This window comes from Anabrus simplex, chromosome 2 (genome assembly GCF_040414725.1).
Source record: "Anabrus simplex isolate iqAnaSimp1 chromosome 2, ASM4041472v1, whole genome shotgun sequence".
In the NCBI taxonomy this organism is placed as follows: Eukaryota; Metazoa; Arthropoda; class Insecta; order Orthoptera; family Tettigoniidae; genus Anabrus; species Anabrus simplex.
The window spans coordinates 1,194,265,417-1,194,288,244 of record NC_090266.1 but is presented as its reverse complement, the minus strand read 5'-3'; the positions used below and the strand labels follow the sequence as shown (position 1 = coordinate 1,194,288,244).

Genomic DNA, 22,828 nt, shown 5'->3' with positions numbered 1-22,828 from the left:
CAACTTTCGCTTCTTTTACCCCGGCTGTAGCACACAGCACACCTTCTTGTGACTTTTGATTTCTTCTCTGTAGGGGGAATACACATGGGAAAGTGGGCCCATGATTTAGCTTGTAATCTGGTTGGGGTGGTGCTCGCTGAAGGTCGACCTCGAACCGAGTACTCCGGCAACTGAACAGTCTCTAGTAGCTGCTGCGCAATGCTAGTTCGGAAGTCTGTGTAGCTCGTCTTTCTGTTAGCAGCGATCTTGTGATACACAGTGAAGGAATTGAAAATACACATATCTAGGAGGTAAAAGAATATTTTCCTATATCCTTTCACTGTGCGTCGCATGACGGGGAACAGAGCTGTAACCTGATCCTGAAGGTCAACACCACCCATCCCCTTCTGGTATTCAAGGCCACACTTGGGCTTTATCACTTCTTCCCTAGGGGTTTGTCCTCTCTTTCGTCTGAGTTTGCCTGTCCCTGTCATGTCAGCTGATTTGTGTTTAGTGGTGAGAAAGCAAACATCCTTGTTATCGTTCCACTTCACACACAACATTCTGTTGGCAGTCCACGTCTCATACTCTCCACGTTTTGGTTTAGTCTTACTAATATCGCGAGGCATGTCTTTTCGGTTCTGTCTAACAGTTCCAATGACATTCATCTGCTTGTCGTGTAGCCTTTTGAATAAATCTGGGGAAGAATACCAGTTACCTAAAAACAATGTATGTCCTCGGTTCACACATGTTGAGAACAACGTTTGTACTTGCTGGCAGACTTGGATCCGTTACATCATCACCTACATACATTTTGAAAGACAGATAGTAGCCAGAACTTGATTCACAAATTTTGTAAATTTTTATTCCAAACCTAGAACGTTTAGACCTATTACACTGGACATATGAAAGGCGGCCTCTGAATTTCATTAGACTTTCATCTAGAGCAATGTCTTGTGAAGGTAAATATAATTCTGAAAATTTGGAGCAGAAATATTGTATTATAGGCCTAATCTTTCTTAGTTTGTCACTACTATCGACTTGTTCATCGTCAACAAAATGTAAAAATAGTGAAATTATAATAAATCCAGTATAACTGTATTCTTGACTTTCACACTTGTGACATTAGTATAACTAACGCAAAATATGCCGTAATTTCGTCGGGTGTAGTCTCAAACCATTTGTCATCGTCTTTCAACTTTTTTCTGTCAGGATTGCTCAACTGTTTTGCTGCATATGAATTTGTCTCGACAGATATTTTGTCAAACAAAGGGTTCATGTATTCACAAAAATCTGAGAGTTCAGATAGTGGCTGCGTATCAAACTTTTTCAATAAATTTTCACTAACCCCACTGTATTCACTAAACTTTATGTACAACAGGTTTATTGTCACTTTTTGTCCAGTTCCAGTCAGTCAAGTTAGTCTGTGCCGAGGTACGAGCTCGTTTCGAAAGACTCGGCACACTGTCGTTATTTGCTTCACTTTCCGTGTCATCAGAACTATTATACGTATCGCTAGTACTCGAACTAAGGACTTCAGGGTCTATTTCGTCGTCACAAAAATCACTGCCTTCAATATCACTCTATAAAACACTATCTATTAGCTTCCGTATTCCTTCTTCATCAACACCAGCATATCTGCTTGATGCCATGATGGCAACTGACAAGAGCGAAATTATGTGAAAAAAGATTCTCTTATCACTTGTTCCGGAAACGTGCGAGAACCTGGTGAAAGGGAAAAAACCGAAGCCACATGTGTAAACTTCAGCTCAGAATGCATACAAGTGGCGTCTGTGGGTTAGTGACTAAACTATATGGATTGATGTACAGCTGTGCATCGCCACGAGCAGAGCTCGTCATTTGATTCATATGCCACGAGTAACTATGACGAGCTAGGGTCGTCAAATGATGCGATTGGGTTAACAATCATATTTATATGATTACCCCAATGAAGGTTTTTTCTTATATTAACACCTAGGTACTTACAATGATCCCTGTGACGGGGTTTCCCATGGAACGCATAGGTGAAAGAAGGTGCCGGGGGGAAATGGGTATATCTACAATACCAAAGTTAGTTTAAAACTTTAACAAAGGCTATATTTCTTTAGAACCTCAAACTTAACATAAAAAAAAAAAAAAAACAACAATATTACAGGTACAAGTAGCAATCATTAAACAAGATTGGGAAAAATCCAAGATACAGAACCTTAACACTTTAGGCTTTAAGCCCCTAGTTTTACAATTTTACAGAAGGAAGAGGAATTATTTAATGAGGGGCAGAAATCCCCTAATTCAAGAGCACTTGCTCCCTAACTCACAATATCTAGCCTCCCCAGAGGCACACTTTACAGTTACAAAACTTGGAAGAGAACTAACAGGCTCTCCGTTTCTTCTAGCCTATTCAAGGCAATATCCGAAAATTACAATCACTCGCCCATCAAGGCACAACTTACAAATTGAAAGGTAATGTTATACAGGAGTATCCAGTACCCAACCTACAGGGCCTTTGGGGGAAAGAACAGGTTAAGTAAATGACCCGAAACACAAACTGAATTGAGGCGTATACTTGCACTCCTAGATATGAACATTAAAACAACCTGAGGGGCTCTAGGCTGATGAAATAGGGGCTCCCAAACTACTGAGGTGACTCGTATAGAATTTACATTACCACAATACAGAATGAAGAACAGTTATGAAATGTAGTCACCTCAAACCAAGATGAAGGGGTGCTCGAGAGGGTACATCACTCTATCCCCGATTTAGAGTTAAAGGTTTATGAAGGTTTTACATTTGCCGGCAGAAAGTTACATTTTTAGAAAAGAAGGATACATAATTAATGATTCGGACCTTTCCCTCAGGTTAAACTGCGGAGTTAGCAAGAAAGAAAGATGTCACGTGGCCATTACCTTGTAGATGAACTGCTGACCGAAGAAAGAAGCCGCCCGCCTCCTGCTTTGTTACACACCCTTAGTAAGATGACAATCAATTGGCCCAGAAACGAGAAAAGCCGCAGTTTATAAACCCTCAGACAAGTTTCGAGATCATTCACGATTAATCAAGACACACCCTCTGAATTTTATTGGTAGATTTCAAAAGTAACACTCAGAATCGGAGAAGAAGCCTGTGATAGGTGGAAAATTAATTACAGAAATTAGGGATTGGCTGGATTCAAAACTGGTGGAAATAAAAAGGAAATATTGCCAACCCAAAAATAAATGAACATTAATCAGAAAAAAAACAACTTATGAATACAAAACTTCTTTGAATTATAAGTTCTTACACCTCGCACCAGGGTGCATGATCATAGTTTTAGTAGTGTCATCTGTGGAAGAATGTTCAAACTTCTTGATGGATTGCAAACAAAACTAGTAGAAATTCACTCGGTTCAGGAAACTTCACAAGAACAAAATTACATCTTGTATCTGTGGTGACATCTTCTGAGTAAATTCCTAAGTTGGTGTAGTTTCAGTTTCACGTTTTGACAATAGAGGAGTTCATTTAGGCACAGAATTTGAATGCGCGGCGTTGGTGTGTACCTCCCGGTACAATCCCCAAAAGGAACTTTCACCCCATCAAAGCAGTAATTAAAACTGAGAGGACTTTTCCTATTTGTGAAACTCACAACCTGACTTTTAACCCCGTTTATCATCAACCATTGCCCACCGTCTATCTCACAACACTATCAAGGTCACCCTGCAGCCACTCACAATCTTGTAACTTATTTATTACTCTGTACAGAATAACATCATCTGCAAACAGCCTTATCTCTGATTCCACTTCTTTACACATATCATTGATATACATAAGAAAACATAAAACATAAGGATAAGCTGTAGGAAGTTCCCCTCTCTCATAGTTTACTATTATGTCCAAGAAATACTGACCCTTCTTCATGCAGGTACAGCACACCATATGCCAATTCTTTCACAGAAGGGAACTTTGTAAATTACTAGGTGATTATCAGTATTCATTGAAGCAAAATTCTTCTGGCTTGGAGACTGGGTGTTTGTGTTCATCCCAGCACTTTTCCCTACATATTCAGACAACACACTACACTACCAACCACCACAGAAACACTCAATAGTGATTACATCCTCCATGTAGGGTTGGCGTCAGGAAGGGCATCTGGTCGTAAAACAGGGCCAAATCCACACGTGTGACACAGTTTGCACCTGCAACCCCACAGGTGTGGGAAAAGTGGTAGAAAAAGAGGAAAAGAAGATTGAAGCAAAATTCTTTGTAAATTAATTTGTGGTTAACCAGAGGTAGTTATTTAATGTGCATAAGTATCAATATTTCCTTCCACTGTTATTTCTTCCAGTTATTCTTGGGGGTGGTAAAGTTGCCATTTTCCTTCTCTCTATGATAATACCTTTCTTTTGTCTCTGACTGTGCTCCGACACAGATAGGTCTTATGATGGCGATGGGGTAGGAAAGGGCTATTACTGGAAAGGAAGAGACCGTGGCCTTAATTAAGGTACAGCCCCAGCATTTGCTTAGTGTGAAAATGGGAAACCACAGAAAAACATCTTCAGGGCTGCGGTCAGTGGGGTTCATACCCACTATCTGCGGATTTTAAGCTCATAGCTACGTGACCCAAGCAGCATGCCAAATCTCTCGGTTACCTGTGTCTGGCTGCATAACGTAGTTGGAGTGGGGCTCACCACTATGCTTAAACCTACTGGATCAAATCAGTTGCTTAAATGTCAGTATTGGCATGTTAAAAACTTTTCCAAGGTAAAATTCCTGGAATCCAGAGTTTCTTCAGGTTGAAAATAATTGAAGGAGCATTAAATATATTGTATTATTCTTCTGTCTGTAAGAGCCACCCTGATATCAGAAGTTTACTTTATTTAACAATCCTGTGGTATTTAAGAAATTCTCTAAAAGAAGACTTCACCACCAAATTGGTATGTTTGTAGTGCTCTCCAATTTTAACAGGATGTTAAATGTTAAATGGAAAGGCTTGTGGACCTGATCAGATTTACTACGAACATTTAAAAACGGTGACTCCAATTTTGAAAGAAACGTGGTCTTATTTGATGAACGAGTGTCTTCGGAGAGGTAGAATACCAGATAGCTGGAGGAGATCCTACATCAAAATGGTATACAAGGGCAAAGGGGACATGGGAGATCCAGACTCGTACAGAGGTATCGCACTCGAATGCACTCTTTTTAAGGTAATGACCAAAATTCTCACTGACAGGCTAACAACACTTGTGGATCAATATATACCAGAGCAACAGTTTGGTTTCAGAAGAGGTAGATCTACCCTGCAAGCGGTGGAGTGTTTAAAACAAGATATCGAGGAAGCACTAAGAGTACCAGGTGGAAAGCTCCACGCAATCTTTGTTGACTTCTCTAAAGCTTTCGATATGCTCAATAGGAACATACTCCTGACAAAGTTGGAACAATTAATTGGTAAGAGTCACTACCTGACGGTCATAATCAAAGACATTCTCTCCAACAATACAGTATTTATACAGGATAACATATCAATATCAGATGCAATAGCACAGACCAATGGTGTACTACAAGGAGATCCTCTAAGTCCTCTTCTGTTCTCAATAATCACTTCGGATGTGACGCGATGCATCAAGGATGGTGTAAAGTTGTATGTATATGCAGATGATATGGTTCTCGCTGCAGAACGGCTGGAGGACCTGCAAGAGTCCTTTGATCTTCTGGCAGCATGGGCACATGAAATTGATCTCAGCATAAATGACCAAAAGACTGTCCACATGATTTTCAGAAAAGGGGGAAGACCAGCAGTGACTGACAGAGTCCATTACATTGGTAAAGAACTAACAAGGGTTAGTCACTTCAAATACTTGGGAGTCATATTCCAAACCAGAGGTGATGTTTTCACAAAACACATAGAGCATAGGACTATCTTGGCATTTAAAGCAGTGAATGAAATCAAAGATTTATGTAAGATGTCAGTTAAAGCAGCGATACAGCTCTTCAATATTAAAGTTGTGCCTATAATCACCTATGGTCTACAACTCGTCGGGGAATACCTAAATATTAATGGTCTACGACGAATAGAGAAAGTCAAAGCCGCATACTTAAAGAGAGCTCTGGGGCTTTCGAAGTATACACTATCTCGACTTGTGTATGTTCTGACAAGGGAATCTTTCCTGATCGAAGAGCTACGCTTCAAGATGTCACTACCATCCACGACAAATTACGATCGACTACTTACGGAACTGAAGCAGAAAAGAGAAGACATTTGGTTAGATTTCTATGCAACAGATGCTATGACAACGCGGGGATGGATGGAAGCGAACTACGAATTAAGACATATTGTAATTAGATTGGCTGTTCATGGCTTTCACTTTAAGCTTTGCAAAACCAAAACATTTCATGAACCTGACTTTGGATGCATGTGTAAATTGTGCGATCGTGAATGTGATAGATACCACGTCTTAACATGTCCTAATAGAGGGAAATCATTGACTAAATTCTGTTCAGAAGAATGAGACCTATGTGGAAATGTTAGAATTAATGTACTTACTTACATGGCCATTTGGCTGCAATAAAACTATTCTTATAAATGTCCCTTTTTACCGGGCTGAGTGCCTCAGACGGTTAAGGTGCTGGCCTTCTAACCCCAACTTGGCAGGTTTGATCCTGGCTCAGTCCGGTGGTATTTGAAGGTGCTCAAATATGACAGCCCCGTGTCGGTAGATTTACTGGCACGTAAAAGAACTCCTGCGGGACTAAATTCTGGCACCTCTGCGTCTCCGAAGACCTTAGAAAAGTAGTTAGTGGGACGTAAAACAAATAACATTATTATTATTATTATTATTATTATTATTATTATTATTATTATTATTATTATTATTAAATGTCCCTTTTCTGTAGGTTGTAAGGATTTTAAGAGTTTTGTGGACCTTGTTGAAACGCTGAATTTTGTATGACTTTCAGGTGAACTTTTAAGGATATTATACTGCTTCAGATTGATTAAATTGTTTACCTAATATATTTTCATATATTTTCTCCTTCATTTGAACTCATTACTGTAAATACCGTGCTCCATCAGAGCTTATTTATTTATTTGCTTATTTATTTATTTATTTATTTATTTATTTATTTATTTATTTATTTATTTATTTATTTATTTATTTATTTATTTATTTATTTTGGCTTCTTTCATGTGGTGAAGTTAGGGCACACGACCCTCTCTTACACTTAACCGCAATACAACAAATAATATTAAGGCTGTCTATTACTAATTATACTACTTATACTATTTCCTAATTAAGTTTAAGTTACACACCCACACAATATGCAGCTTATTAGCTCGTTAATTCAGTCCTCTTTTCTATCTCACACAGACACTTGCGCACACACACACTTACAATGTACACACTTATCAACTACCCTTACGTTTACATTATATAAAACTAACAGAAACAATTTTTAATTTTACAATTACCAATCACACACACACACAATACACACCAATATACACTTCAGTTGGTAACTCTCAACAGGAAGTCTTGCAAGATATTTTAAATTTGAGAGCTGTAGTATATATGATACAAATGTCATTGTTATAAGAACAGTTAACTGGCCTTTCTAGTTTGTGGTTAGTAAATTGAGTAGAGTAACTTATAACACAAAAAGTAGAGCAATGTTGTTGTTGTTGTTATTATTATTATTATTATTATTATTATTATTATTATTATTATTATTATTATTATTATTATTATTATTATTATTATTATTATAAAGAAAGAAGTAATTAAATGATCTGCTGATGTAAGAACATGGTGGAAATAAACTGAAGAATTGAAGAACATTGTAAAAACCTGAACTAGTTCAGTGTGAGTGCATGCTGTTGGAATCGTGAAGGGGTGGAATAGTGCTCGAGATGTACCGTATATGGTCTTCTGGTAGCGAAGTGCTTATTAAAGATATTGTTAGAGTAAATCATGAGCAGTGTTGGTATAGTTGCATGTGTTGGTATTGTCACTAAAGTTAACAGGGATGTAAGCATGAAATTAATGTAGTAAGCAGGGCAGGACTTAAATCTACTGCCCTTTCCACCTTTGTGAGGAATAGTAAGAGCATGCCAGTGACTGAGTAGTTAGTGTGTTAGCTTCTTGTAACCAAGCTAATGGGTTCAATCCTGGATGAATTTGGTGGATATATGAAGAAAAGAAAAATGATCTGCGGTGCTAAGGATTGTGGCAGTATAAACCTCATGTACTTGCAGTCTATGAAAACAGTCTTCCTTGTAGTCAGTACTTTACATTTTATGTTGCTGTGTTGGCTCAAAAGACTGAACCTTCATCGTTAAAACAATCAATACTCATGTGCATGTTCGGTGTTCAATTGGCAAAAATTCTCTCAGTATCCTTATCCACCTGCATAGAGTTCTAGTTTACTGTGTTAGGAGCACTGACTAGTTAACTTCAGTAGCATGACCTGTTAGCAGGAATAAACAAACAGTCCAATGACCTTTGCTTGCCAAGATGACTGCTGCCTAGCCAGATGGGCTGCAGTACTTGAGTGCCACATTGTCAGTGTAACATCACCTTCAGCCTTATTGCTTGGCTTTTGTAATCAAGTCTGCTGTCTTAGCAGCAAAAAAAAAAATACCTGTTTTTTTTTTTTTTTTTCAGCTTAAATCATCTTTTAATTATTATTATATATCTCCAGCACTGTTCCATCCATTCACCGAATCGAGCAGCATGTGCTCATACTGAACTTCAGGGGAGAGCAGAAGTGGTCTAAATATTATAATAACTTCACTCATTTGTGCTTTTGCAATGACTCCTTTGATGAATACTTCACTGGTAGACGGTATCTCGCAGCACCATTCCCTGCCATTAGTACACCAGCTTCTGACTGGCATATACCATATGAAACACATGCCATAGGTTCGTTTTTACTTCATGTCTGTTCTTTGGCTCTTTCTGGTTAGGTTTTCACATCAAAATATTTACATTTTCATTATGTATTTACTTGTGTGTGTTTCTGTGTCCTTACCTCAAGAAATATCTCCTTTTCCTTTATAAAGTAATTGTATGGCTCTAGGACTAGAACAGTAATCATTTTTGAAAAATGACTGTGCATTAGTAAGAATCATACTTTAAAAAATGGTTTCATTTAGGGCTTTATGATCAAAATAATATTCACTGCTAACTTAATTTTTTACCTTGCTAGATGTGGACGTTATTTACCCTGTGCTAAGCAGCAGCTATTTCAAGATGATCGTGGGCTTGAAGGAGGTTGAGGATGCTCATAACAAAGATCATACTGTGAAAGCTGGTGCTGTGTTGGCTCAAAAGACTGGTATCGTTTCCTACTTAGTTACTGAGAAGTGAAAAACCCTGTTTTCTATTAATCACCCGTGTGACCTATCATTTTTAAATCTTACATCAGCTTAGTAACAACATTTGTTTGAGAAAAAGCAGGTGTTGAAAGGTAAATTCATTAACAAAAGTGTTGGATGATAGTGGAATGTATGTCTTGTTAAAAATTTGTATGGGTGTGGAAAGGAAGCATGTAGTGGAAGATAAAGAGGAACAAGAGAAATAGCCTACATCAAGAGACATGTCTATATCAGTATGGACTTTGAAGAAAAACAGATATACACATCTGTGCCAAATTTTCCTAGATAATATTTCTTTTCAGAGAGCTCTTTTTTAATGTATTATTTCAACATATTTTTAAAATAAGAACTTTCTAAATAGAAATGAGAAAATCATTAAAAAATCATTCAGCTTTGCAAATGAAGTACCGGTAATAGAAGTGAAGAAATTGAGGAAGGAATATCAAACTACCAAGATGAGCCTATGGCTAAAAGTTTCTGCTTTAAATAAAGAGTTGGTATAGCTTTAAACTACATAATTACCATTGATCTGTCTGTCTTATCCTTGGCTTTGACAATATAAAAGTGACTGAGGTATGAGTGGTGCTAGTAATGCCATTCCTTATGCAGCCAGTCCCTGCTATGAATGGTGTGAAAATGTTGCTCACAGGGTCAGTTGATGCATGCATTTCAGTGGGCTTGGCAGACTGATATGTAATAGCAACTTCTGGCTCAGTGAGGAAAGAACGGGAAACTACCTTGCTCCTCATTTCTCTAGTTCGGCCTAGGCCAATCTATGACAGCTAATAGTGGAGCTGTTGAGGATCCAACCAGCCTTCGGGCTGAGAACTTAACATACAGTTATATTTCTGATGAAGACTTTCCCAGCTCAGAGTCCAAGACTTCGAAGGTCTTACAAGTTTATGCTTTATAAGTAATGCAAACTACTATATTAGACAGTTTTACCAAGAGGTATGTCTCGAGTTCTTAGCAGAAATCATGGCTGTTTGAATAATGCTCAAGGTGTTAATGTAAAGCATAGCCCTTTGAGATATATTTTGAATTATTGTCATTTTGTATGTTAATGATGGCGTAACCAAAATACTATGTCTTTTAAGTTAGTGTGCATATTAATTCAGAATTTTTTTTCCCCTCCTAGTCAGTATGGGGTGCGTTGGTTGGTATATTGCTCTCCTAATCCCAAATGCCATGGCAGCACCTATGTCTTGACGAAGCTAGTCTCACATTTTTATCCAACAATTGAGGGGCTCAGGGGTAAATAATTATAAGGGACATGGCATTTTTAATAGCAACCACAAATGAATCACAACATTGTTAAGTTTGTGGTTGCTATTAAACATGCCATTACCTACTCCTGAGCCTCTCAGTTGTCAGGCCAGCTCCTTGTGATTGTGTATAAATGTTGTTTGTAACTTACTGTTTATCATTCTAAGGAAATATTCCTTGTTGACTTGTACATTGATTTAACCCAGCACTCCTTAGTATGAATTCCAACAGTTTACAAGAAGATAGACAACATTCAAGTTAAAAACTTCAGATGATAATAATAATAATAATAATAATAATAATAATAATAATAATAATAATAATAATAATAATAATAATAATAATAATAATAATACATTTTCTGTATTAGTGTTGTTTTAACATATTATTTTAAAGTTATGAAGTCTTGATCTGTTGTTTTCATTTGAATTTTGTCCACCTCTGTAGTGTAATGGTTGACATTATTAGCTGCCGTCCTCGTAGGCCTGGATTTGATTCTCTGTACTGCCAGAGATTTACGAATGGCAGGAGGGCTGGTATGTTGTTAAAATGGTACATGCAGCTCATGTGCCTGCAGGGCTGCACCATCTCGGGACGAGGACACCAACTTACGATTTGAATTTTTTGAGGTTGAACTTTCACCGACCACCATAAATTTTGTAATAAATTGCTGAAATGGTAGCACAAGACCTGTGATGGTAGTATAGAGAGATACATGGATATGGATTGATAAAAGGAACAACCATAAAGTTGTTTATCATCTGTAAATTCTGTAGGCACATTAACAAGAATGTGTATAAATCTTTACAGCAATTTGGGTATAAGCATAAGTGTAAACTGCTGAATAACAGAACAGCAAAGTAAGTACAATCCAAATACTGAACTAAGGTACAAACATTGGAGCTCTGAAGAGTTAATTTAGCAACTAAGCCAAAGTGGAAAACATCTATCCACCCTATATGTTGCAAACCAAAGATATTCAGAGTGGAATGTAGTGTGTTTTTTATTTTTTTTCCCCAAGGAAAATTCACTTAAAGGAGCATACTGCCCTGACATTATTCCAGAAGCAAAAAATAATATTCTGCCAAAACATTCCTGCAATAAGGGCATGCTGGGTTACAAGCCACATACACATCATGCCAACACAAGGCACATAGACACTTACCCATTCATGCGGCCAATCGCTGACACAAACGCCAACCTTTCGTACAACATGCACACAAAAAGAAACTTACATTCCAGTACACACTTCCAGTGTCTGTAGAGTTTCTTTGAGATATTCATTTCAGATGGTCCAATAATCATTGCAAGTTTCACACTTGTACTGTCATGGAAAATACATCCTTGACATTACAGGTAAATATCATGTATTGTGTGATAGTTACTGCTGTTTTCTAAGATTTCTTACCACAAAAAACACTGTGTAAAATTGCCAACCGTAGGCTGTTCTATCTCTTGAATTTGTACTGGGGTATGTTAGGCTAAATCATTGTAGATTTCAGAAAGGAATATATATTTTAAATTATGCATGTTAAGTTACAATCACCTGAATACAAGACTCTTATGTGTATGGTTTTGTGTCAAATCCATCACAAGCATGACTCTTGCTCTGGAATCAGAATGTCAAGAACTTTCCCATCAAACTAACATGGTTTGAAGATCATAGACTCTTTGTCAGAAGCAATCATCAAAATGGAATTACCCTTTACAGAGGCAAAGGGATGAATTTTTTTAGTCAGAACACCACATGTAAATTATCATATCCACACTTGGTATGTAATCATGTGTTAGTGCAGTCTGATGTGGAATATGAAATATGTTTTGCTGTGTTGCAGAATTTCCTTTTGTAGCTGTTGCAACTGCTGCTTTAGGCTCCTAATAGTAATGATGGCTGAAGCTGCTGTCCTGATCGATCTCACATATATTCATTTGGCAAATAATCCGGAGAATGGACAAGACGGGAGGTATTGACAACATAAATGTAGTTCAGGGAAGCCCATCTTGTTTGTGGGTAGGAGTTATCCTGCTGGAAAATGGACATAATGGCTGCTTCATGAAGTGGAGAAGTCCATATAATTCCTAATCGTTCTGCTGCACCTTTAATGCTCTCTCAGGTACAGCCAATGGAAACAGAATCGTTGGAGATTACTGCCCATACCATAATACCGGTAGTCCTGGATATATTGCTCGCCAATAAAGTTCATACTTATGCACCTCTGTACTCAAGGACTGTAATCCATGTAAAGCAAGTGTGAATTAGTCTCCAAGCATGATATACTACCAGTTCACATTGTTTTTAATTGTGCAAGTAGATGAAAGGGGCTTTTTTAATTATTATTATTATTATTATTATTATTATTATTATTATTTTTATTATTATTTCTTGAAGCTCTTGGTGACAGTGTCTTGCGTGATAAGATTCAAAGAAGCTCAAAGAATCCAAGAGCACAATTGCTTGATGCAGAGTCTTTTAATGCTGCCTCTTTTTGTTGGTCTGAAGGAACCAGATGCCATCCATTCCCCATAATAGCGGCAGAGATGATCTTCAAATAGCTCATTCACTGAGATGTCTAGCAACCGTAAAATTTATGTTAGTCCGCCTGGTATTATGATGGGAATGGTGTTAAGACAGGACATCTCATATTTAACGGGCTCTGCTAAAAGTCCTCGAAGAGTGTCCAGAATAAGCATGGATTATTTATGAACTAAAGCTCCAGGGCACCGATCCCACACAACTTTCAGTCAGTCATTCATTACACCAGACCCCCTGTGGGTGGGGGGTGCAGACGAAGAATACACCCACGGTATACCCTGCCTGTTGTAAGAGGCGACTAAAAGGGGCAACCAAGGGATGATTATATTAGAACCATGAAACTACTTGTGATTAGTACCATCACGCGGGGACACCATGGGTTGCCTTTACATGTGAGTAGTACCACTACTGTATGTTAGGTACGCAATAGGTTTGTGATTAGTAGCAACGGAATGAGAGTCTGTATGGGTTTTCCAGTACCCATGATTAGTACCACGGGTCTGGGCGTTCCCTGTGATTAGTACCAATATATCAGCGACACCGTGGGTGTGCGTTGCCTGTGATTACTACCCACTATATTAGGATCACCACGGGAATACCGGCGCCTATGATTAGTACACCTAGGTGAGGAACACCATGGGTTTGCGTTGCCTATGAGTGGCGCCATTAGGTGAGAAACACCATAGGTCTGCGTAACCTGTGCGAAGTACAAACTTGTGAGTAGTACCATAATGTGTGGAAAACCGTGAGTCTACGCTACTTTTTATCAGTATCGCAACATGACAAATACCATGGTTCTACTTTACTAGCGATAAGTACCATTATGAGGGGCCGTTGACCTGGATTTTGGACCCCTTTAGAAATTAAGCATCCTCAGTTCAGGATTGTGCTTTAGAAGCAGTCCCTTGGTCAGTAATACTATTGTTTATGATAGTTTTTGGGTCAGATCCACTGATTGTTTTAAATTCATGTCCATCCATTCATTCTTCATCATCGCTTTTTTTTAAATTCTGGTCAGTGGATGATTTTGAACTTTTAAATTGTCATTCCATTTCGTCTCATTTCATACCATTAGGGGCCGATGACCTAGATCTAAGGCCCCTTTAAACAACATACATCATCATCATCATCATCATTACACACCAGGTGACATCCATCCTTGTTCCTGCACTCGAACGACAATGCCAGCTGGAAGATCGCACTTCAGCAGAGTTTTTCGTTTGAAAATGACAAAGGGTGGTAGTTTTCTACAGTCTGCCATAACAGCCAGTATGATGGTACAACATAATTTCTCTGCTCCTGTTATTTTAATGAATATGCTAGACACGCCATTTGTACACACTTGTCATACTTTATGGCATATCAAAATAAATGAGAGTTTGGTCCGTGTTTCAATTTGAGAAGGAAGAAAACCATTTTCTCATTTAAGTTTGATGCCAAACTTATGAGATTCGATTACTTTGTCTGTGTAATCACACAGTAAACGCTGAGCCAGCATGCTTCGTCTTTGCGGACTAAGTCCCTGTCTCCGCATAAAATGAACAGCCCATCCCATGCTCACCTTAAATTGTGCACTTTTAATGCCACGTTTTTCTGCTATGTCCTTTGCTTTTGTCTGCATCATTTCATACGATATAGCAGTCCTGTCAGTTCCCAGTTCCGCTACATAGTCAATCACTTCTTTCTCGACCTCTGGAAATTTTCCGCATGTTAGGCCACGAAAATATCGAGACATGGATTTAGCTTTCTTGAATTCTTCTTTCTGAGCCTGCCAATAGTGAATTAATGTTGGTTCTGCACCAGACTTTCTTCTTGCGCAACTGATTCCATGTTTTTCTTCAAAATAAACAACTGTATGTTTAAGCTGCACAATATAATTACTATTCTTTCATCTTATTTTGCACACCACTTTACAACACACTCATCTTGCTGCTATAAGAGACAATGCAGCTGTTTGTTTCCTTATCTCTGGTCCTGGCTGCAGGCAGGCCAGTGTAGCAGCTAATTGGAAGGGATGGTTAATGATCTTGGACTTTTTGCTTGCAGGGGTATTTATAGATGTTTGGAATCCAGAAAATAGGCTTGTTAGATGCAAAGGGTGTCCCCATTTTCTTGCCAAAGATGCTAGTGGAAATTACCTGGCACACGAAAATGCAAGAATAATAAGATTCAGAAAATATGTCCTAAAAATTTTGGAAGGTGGGGTGGGGAAATTGCTGGGAGAGGGGGGGGGGGGGGGGGCATAATGCAAGTACATACGGTAGTTGTCTTGGGACTTATCTTCAGCTGAGCATTTGCTGCTTCTACTTTTAGAGTGTTTAACTTTACTTCCATGTCTGAAATTATTTGCCAGAAAGTACAGGTTATATGTGAATTCAAGGTCCTCCAACTAATCTATCGGTCCTCAATGGATTCCTCTGCATCGATTCATTGCCGTCCTCATTGCCAAGATCATGAGGAATAGAGCAGGTGATAACAAGCAGCATGTTGCACCAGATCTTACTGGTCGTAAAGCAGTCTGTCTGGCTCTGGAGAGTCAGAGGTTACCTTATGGATGCTCTTGCAAAGAAATGTGGTATCTTCTGTCACAAGCTCTTAGCTGCTTCCAAGTTCACTGAAGGTCGACTGTCATACCTGCTGCTGATGCCAACCCTTCCTGGGATATGCTCCAGGCCTTGGTTGTTCCATTCTGCTATGGCATTCAGGTCTTCTTTCCAACCTGAATGTCTTTCTTCTTTTTCACCTTGACCATGATTTGGTTTAGTTCACCATAGAACACCTCATCCTCCTCCTGATACTCTTCTCTGACCTTGGGTCACTATGGTTGCTGGTCTGATTCTAGAAGCGAATAATGGCTCTTTGGTCCTTGCTGATAGTGGACACCAGTCCAGTAGTCTCTCCCTTGTTTTCTGAGCAAGCAGGAGACTGACTCCTTTACCATGTTGCTCATCGTCTTCTCCCCCTGAGAACAGCAGTGTGTGTGCTAACTCTGCTACTCTTGTCTGCCATGTTACCTGGAGATTCCATATCCTGGTTTGAGTTTCTGTTTCCATGCTAATGGTTAAATCCTTTTTATCTTTCAAACTCATTTCCATTAATTTTTCTGCAAATACTGTATTTGTTGTTTTGAATGAGTGGGATATTAGCCCTCAGCTTTTATAACATGGTAGAGGGGTTACTGTTGATAGTATCTAAGCCTTCTGTTCTTCTGTCATGGTTCTTTCTCTCACCCTATGAAAATCCCTCCTCCTTCATCCTAGGCAGTGGTGGTCTTGCCTATTAGAGATGGCATTGCGGTTTCCAATAATGTGGATATGGGGTGGGCTTGTAGTAAACCTACTTCTTTTACTTATTCATAATAAATTGTGTATATTGCATCATTGAGGCATGTTGATCTCTTACTGATTTGCACCATAACCACAGTGAATATTTAACCAAAAAATTTGTCTTTTGAACATTTGTGTGGCCATAATTCTATTAAAAATACCCTTAATAGCATTTGTTCGTAGATAATGAGTGCCACACTATAGTATCAGGAGAAAACAACCAGTAATAATGCTGTGTGCTGTATATCACATTTCTTCTTTTTAGCCTTCATCCACTATTGAATGTAGGCCTCTTCCATTATTTTCAGTCTCTTCAATCTTTAGCCACCTGATACCACTGTGTTCCTGCTACCTTCTTTGCATCATCAAGCCATCTCATCAGTACTCTTCGTGTATTCCCACAGTTTCCAGTGAGCAATCGTTGGGATCCATGTGTTGGGGTCTTGTCTTGCCACGTGTCTCACCCATTGCCATTTAAATCTAACAGTTCTCTCTAGAACATCTGTCACCTGCATTTTCCTTCGTATTTTCTCCACTCAAATTTTGTCCCCAAGATTGATACTCAGCACCTGTCTTTCTGTAACATGTGTGCGTTGCTTTAAAGTGCTTGCCTTTGTTAGAGCCATAGTCTCTGGATCATAAGTTGTAACTGGTAAGATGCTTTTGTTGCATGTCTTGGTCTTCAGGCTAATTGGAATATCCTTGTAGTTAGGACGAATCCAAGGTTTTTAAACAGTAGCGACGATAAGGGATTTGGGGGGGGGGGTACTTTTTGTAGGAAATATTACAATTTTGTTCGCATTTTAGCCGGCTGAAACTAGCAATTATAGGAATTATTTAAAAAAGCAATTTGTACAAAGCCTATTGTTTTATCAGCTAATTCTTTCCTTTATTTTCTTCAATTGTTAACAAAATTATTAGCAGAAATACGCACAAAATGTCGTTTGTCACGGCTAACCGATTTGTACAGCGCTACAGCAAGTAGTGTAGACATTGTACATGCTTTGAGGAAGGGTAACAGGGGTATTTTCTTCTTTTGTTTCACCCTCTTTGGGGTACGTTGAATGGATCATTTCTGTGTGTTGTTCTTTTCTTAGTGCCCAGTATTTCTTCATTGTTTCTGATCTTAGTTTTCTCACATCTTCCAAGATATCAGATTTGGTTTATAACGTAGATTTGTCTTGGAACCTTATGTTTTCGTCTATAGTCATTACTTTAGTAGCTGTTCGATCAAATAGTGAATTTTCTATAATTTTTAATTCTACTAGGTCTTTTTCTGTTTCTTTACTAGTCGGGTTTTGTTTTGCAGTTACGGAGGTATGATTCATCCGCTTGCCGCGCGCATTCATCAGTTTGAAGTCTTTAGTGTCTCTTAGTTTCTTAGTGTGTAGTCAAATACTAAATGATTTTAATTGTATAATTACACCATACTTCTATTTAATTGTAATAAACGTATAATATTATTCCTTTGGTGGAAGTTTTATTGTGTAGTAAATCACAAATTGAATCAAAATCTTAAAAAAAAAACTATTATTACCGCACTTAAATTGGTAAACTGTCAACCTTTACCTCTCTGACGAAATTTACTCAGAGAGCACCAAAAAACTTATAATTTGTTTTTTTGGTTATGGGCTTTACGTCGCACCAACACAGATAGGTCTTATGGCGACGATGGGATAGGAAAGGCCTAGGAGTTGGAAGGAAGCGGCCGTGGCCTTAATTAAGGTACAGCCCCAGCATTTGCCTGGTGTGAAAATGGGAAACCACGGAAAACCATTTTCAGGGCTGCCGATAGTGGGATTCGAACCTACTATCTCCCGGATGCAAGCTACACAGCCGCGCGCCTCTACGCGCACGGCCAACTCGCCCGGTACTTATCATTTTGTAGCTTGCTTCTTCAGTTTTGATGTATATAACCCCAACCCATGCCTTTGCTGGCAGGACCTAGTGTTTACACTGCACTATGTCTTCTGGTATTGGCTAGAGCAATTTTGTTACTTTCATTGATCTGTCGCTGTCTTATCCTTGGCTTTGACAATATGAAAGTGACTAAGGTATGAGCGATGCTAGTAATGCCATTCCTTCTGCAGCCAGTCCCTGCTATGAATGGTGTAAAATGTTGCTCATAGGGCTGGTTGGTGCATGCATTTCAGTAGGCTTGGCAGACTGATATGTAATAGCAATTTCTGGCTCGGTGAGGAAAGCAACGGGAAACTACCTCACTCCTCATTTCCCTAGTACGCCTCTTCAGTGATGCCTAGGCCATCTATGACAGCTGATGGCGGAGCTGTTGAGGATCCAACCAGCCTTAGGGCTGAGGACTGAACATACATACAACCCCAACCCCCACCACCCATCTGCTATATCCCGTAACCTGGGTACTGTTTGTTGTCGGTATATTTTTTGCCCCAGCACTTTTAATTCCCAATCGCCGCTACTGTTTCTGAACGCCGACCAAACTCAGTCCTGTTCTTCGAAGAATTTCTGTGATTTGGTTGTTCCTTCCTAGTTGGATATTGTGGCCAAGGTAGATTCATTTATCAAAAGCTTGGATGGCTTGATGCCCAATTTTGAGATGTTGATTCGTGTGACTTAGGGTAATATTTTAATTTTCTCAACATTATCAACTGTACTGTACTGTACTGAGCATGCAACCTATTTGACAAAACAATTTGGTAAAAACAATAGACACCACTCATAAAGTGACTTCTTCCTCCTGCCTGTCATGTATTGGTAATGCACTGATTTTGAATTGTTAGTGAAAACTAGAGAATGAGCAGGCTTTTTGTAGAAAAATAAATAAAAAATGAAGTATTTTGGTTGAAAAACAGGAAAGTTATAGGATTCTTAAAATGTTTTAAGTACAGCAAAAAAGTTAATGATCTTGTGCATGGAAACCCCATCTTAAGGGGATACAGTGGTACTAAGATACTTGCAGTCTGGCATATCAGTAAACCTGTAAAATTGTAGCGTGAAAGAATGGGAAAAAATGTGAAAGTGAGTTAGTGAAAGCATTGTATATTTCTTTAAAATTTTCAGAAACCCCCCTCATTTTTGATGGTCTGTTTAAAAAATATAAATTTGTTCCCGAATGTCATTTCTTCCTAAACAGAGACGTGTATCAATCAGGCCACGAAAACACCATATATTGTTAACAGATCCTAAAATATTGGAAGTTTTTTTGTGAAAATATACATACATACATACATACATACATACATATTAGCCTTTCAGCAGTCTGTAAGTCCCTCTAGATGAATATTAAGCATATCTATGATCCGCTGTTTGAAGCTATAGCACGACAAGTTGAAGTAAGGCCCTGGTATGTGAGCAATGTAAGCGCTAGTTTCGTCAGTAGGAGTGACAGAGGGAGGATGGTGGGTATGCCTGGTTTAGACCTGGCTCACGCTCGGTGTTGCCAAGCCGTGCGCAGTGATAGACAAAGCACGGAGCTAGAGCACTTCAATGCTGACATAACGGAAACGTCTCCCTTGAGACCTAGGCAAGCACTGAATTGCAGTCGCTAATCAGCAACATTGGGTGATGTTCACTTCTATTGGCTCGTGAGGAGACACACCCTTGTACACACTATTGGTCGTGCATGACTATGGACAGAAGGGTAGGAGGGAGTTATTCCAAGTTCGCATTCCTTGCGGGGTCTCAGTTGGAGTTGCCGAGTTCTAACATAATTTTTTGACCGGGCGAGTTGGCCGTGGGGTTAGAGGCGCGCGGCTGTGAGCTTGCATCCGGGAGATAGTGGGTTCGAATCCCCCTGTCAACAGCCCTGAAGATGGTTTTCTGTGGTTTCCCATTTTCACACCAGGCAAATGTTGGGGCTGTACCTTAATTAAGGCCACGGCCGCTTCCTTCCAACTCCTAGGCCTTTCCTATCCCATCGTCGCCATAAGACCTATCTGTGTCTGTGCGACGTAAAGCCACTAGCAAAAAAAAAAAAAAAAAAAACCCCTATTTTTTTTTTCATCAGACTGAGAAATATTTTAATATTGTTATTGGCATGTTACTGTATTTGATACAATGTTTTGTGATAAATTTGTACCCTTTCTAAAAGTTTACAAACCATAAATAACGTCTTCTAGCTCATGAATGTCCTTCCTATTTCTTAATTTTCTAATAATGATTCCAAATGTGATGATGCTTGAAAATCTGCTTGTAATTCCTGTTGTACATGAGCTTTTATGCTTTACTTCAACCATATGTTTTAAGGGCATTTTACAGACTGCTAGTTTGTAGTATGTTGATATTTCTATGATGAGTAATAATAATCCAGGTCATTTAAATCAATTTTTTAAAATAATAGTTTGTATATTTCTTGCAGGTACATCTTGGATCGACGTTCAAACCTACAAAAACCATTCTTGGAGCTGACCAGATACTGTAGCTCAGTTCTGTGCTGCCGATCGACACCACTTCAGAAAGCTTACATTGTAAAGGTGGTTAAAGAGCAGCTTAGGATGAGGACCTTGGCAGTAGGTGAGGTTCTAGTCTTAAATTGCAATGTGGGATCATTCCTGAGGGGATGTTATAATACATGTTATATGACATCCATGTTAGGCATTCACTAGTTCTGTGGATATTTTCCTTTTCTTGCATTACATGTGTATTTGCCTTATACACAAGCTAGGCTGCCAGACGTTCCGATTTGGCAGGACATCCCCTCATTTCCAGATAAAATTCCTGCATCCCTCTTCGAATGTAGGCGTGATTCAAAATGTCATGCATTTAGAAAACTATCATATTAATATGTTTGTCATCCCCTGTAACATTGCAACTTCTTTCATAATTACAAATATATGTCATCACATATCTAATTTACAGAATAATGAGCATTTAATTTTTTTGCGATTTTGCACTCTCTCAAATTGTGTCAGAGTTCCAGATTTAAAAAAAGAAAGGCTTCATTTGAAGAATACCTAGCTTAATTAAGTTTATCATTAAAATAAATCAAAATAAAGATTTTGTTGGGAGGAAACCGGCATAAAATGGATGCTGTTTCTTTCTAAACTTGAAGCTCCGTATAGGTGGGCTGGCACAAGGTTGCACTTGACAGTTGTAAGTCATGTTGGTACCACTACAAAAATGAAATGAAGAACGTCACCCGTCAGTCAGAATCACCAATCCACTACTTTTTATGTCACATACAGTTATGCATTTTATTCATGTTAATTCGTATTTAATTCTGTATAGTGTTCATAATATTTTATTTGCTTACACAAATAAGAGCATTTAAAAGATATTATAAGGTTTAAGCGAGCTACAAAATTAATACGAACTATTTTCAGTTGATTGTTGTTGGCAATATAGGTAGTATAGTGATGCCATCTATAAGTAGCTTGACTACTGTATTGAAGTGTTGCTGTTTTGTCTGTCGCCGCTAGCACGTGGTCAGGTGTGATTCGCGCGTTTATGAAAGTTTTGTTTTCATTGTGAGATAATTGTGAAATTTTATTTTAACGAATGCAGTGCAATGTCTCGGAAATGACAACATAGTCATGAAGTGCGAAGTGATAATCCTTTGAGCTGCGGAGTGTTCCTTAATAGTCAGGCATTAAAATTAGTGCAGAGAACTCGTGAGTTTTACGAGAGGGAGACGAAATTCGTACGTTTGTATAGCCGTCTCTCCGTTCCTGTAGATCATGTTGTGGATCGCATATCTCAAACATTAGGGCTTTCAAAGCGTACTGTCATTCAGACAGGTGTTCGCCTCCAAGAACAGAAGGAAAAAGTGACTGGGGTACATAGCAGTAGCAAAAACGGGGCTGATAGTAGGGACTTGTTTCACAGCACTCCGGGAAAGAAACGAATTAAGCTGTCTCCTGTAACAGGAATTAATTCTTTCCAGGCTGATGCAATACGAAGACACGAGTACGATTTTTACAGCTCAAAGTCCCTTCTGTCATTGTTATGGACAATGCACGTAAAGAACTGTAAGTGGAATGGCTGCAGTAAAGAAATATCCCAGCGCATATGTGTATGTCTAAATTAGTCAACACTGGGCGAGTTGGTCGTGCGGTTAGGGGCGCGCAGCTGTGAGCTCGCATCTGATAGTGGGTTAGAATTCCACTGTCGGCAGCCCTGAAGATGGTTTTCCTTGGTTTCCCATTTTCTCTCCAGGCAAATGCTGGGGGTGTACCTTAATTAAGGCAACGGTCGCTTACTTCCCATTCCTAGGCCTTTCCTGTCCCATCGTCGCTATAAAACCTATCTGTGTCGGTGCGATGTAAAGCAAATAGCAAAAAAAAAAAAAGAAAAATAGTCGACGAGGTAGCGAAGGAACAAGGGTACGAGGTTATTAGGTTGCCACCGTACTACTGTCACTTCAACCTCATTGAGTTGGTACGGTCTGGGGTGAAGTTAAAC

General features: G+C 38.9%; 1 protein-coding gene across 1 annotated transcript in view; it reads left to right on the top strand.

Moving 5' to 3' along the window:
- The window catches only part of LOC136864785 (phospholipid-transporting ATPase VD), a 532,079-nt gene that overhangs the window by 396,429 nt on the left and 112,822 nt on the right, over positions 1–22,828 (top strand). The window contains exon 14 of the mRNA XM_067142172.2: positions 20,787–20,941. Coding sequence (XP_066998273.2) covers positions 20,787–20,941 — 155 coding nt within the window. The remainder of the gene's footprint in view (positions 1–20,786; positions 20,942–22,828) is intronic.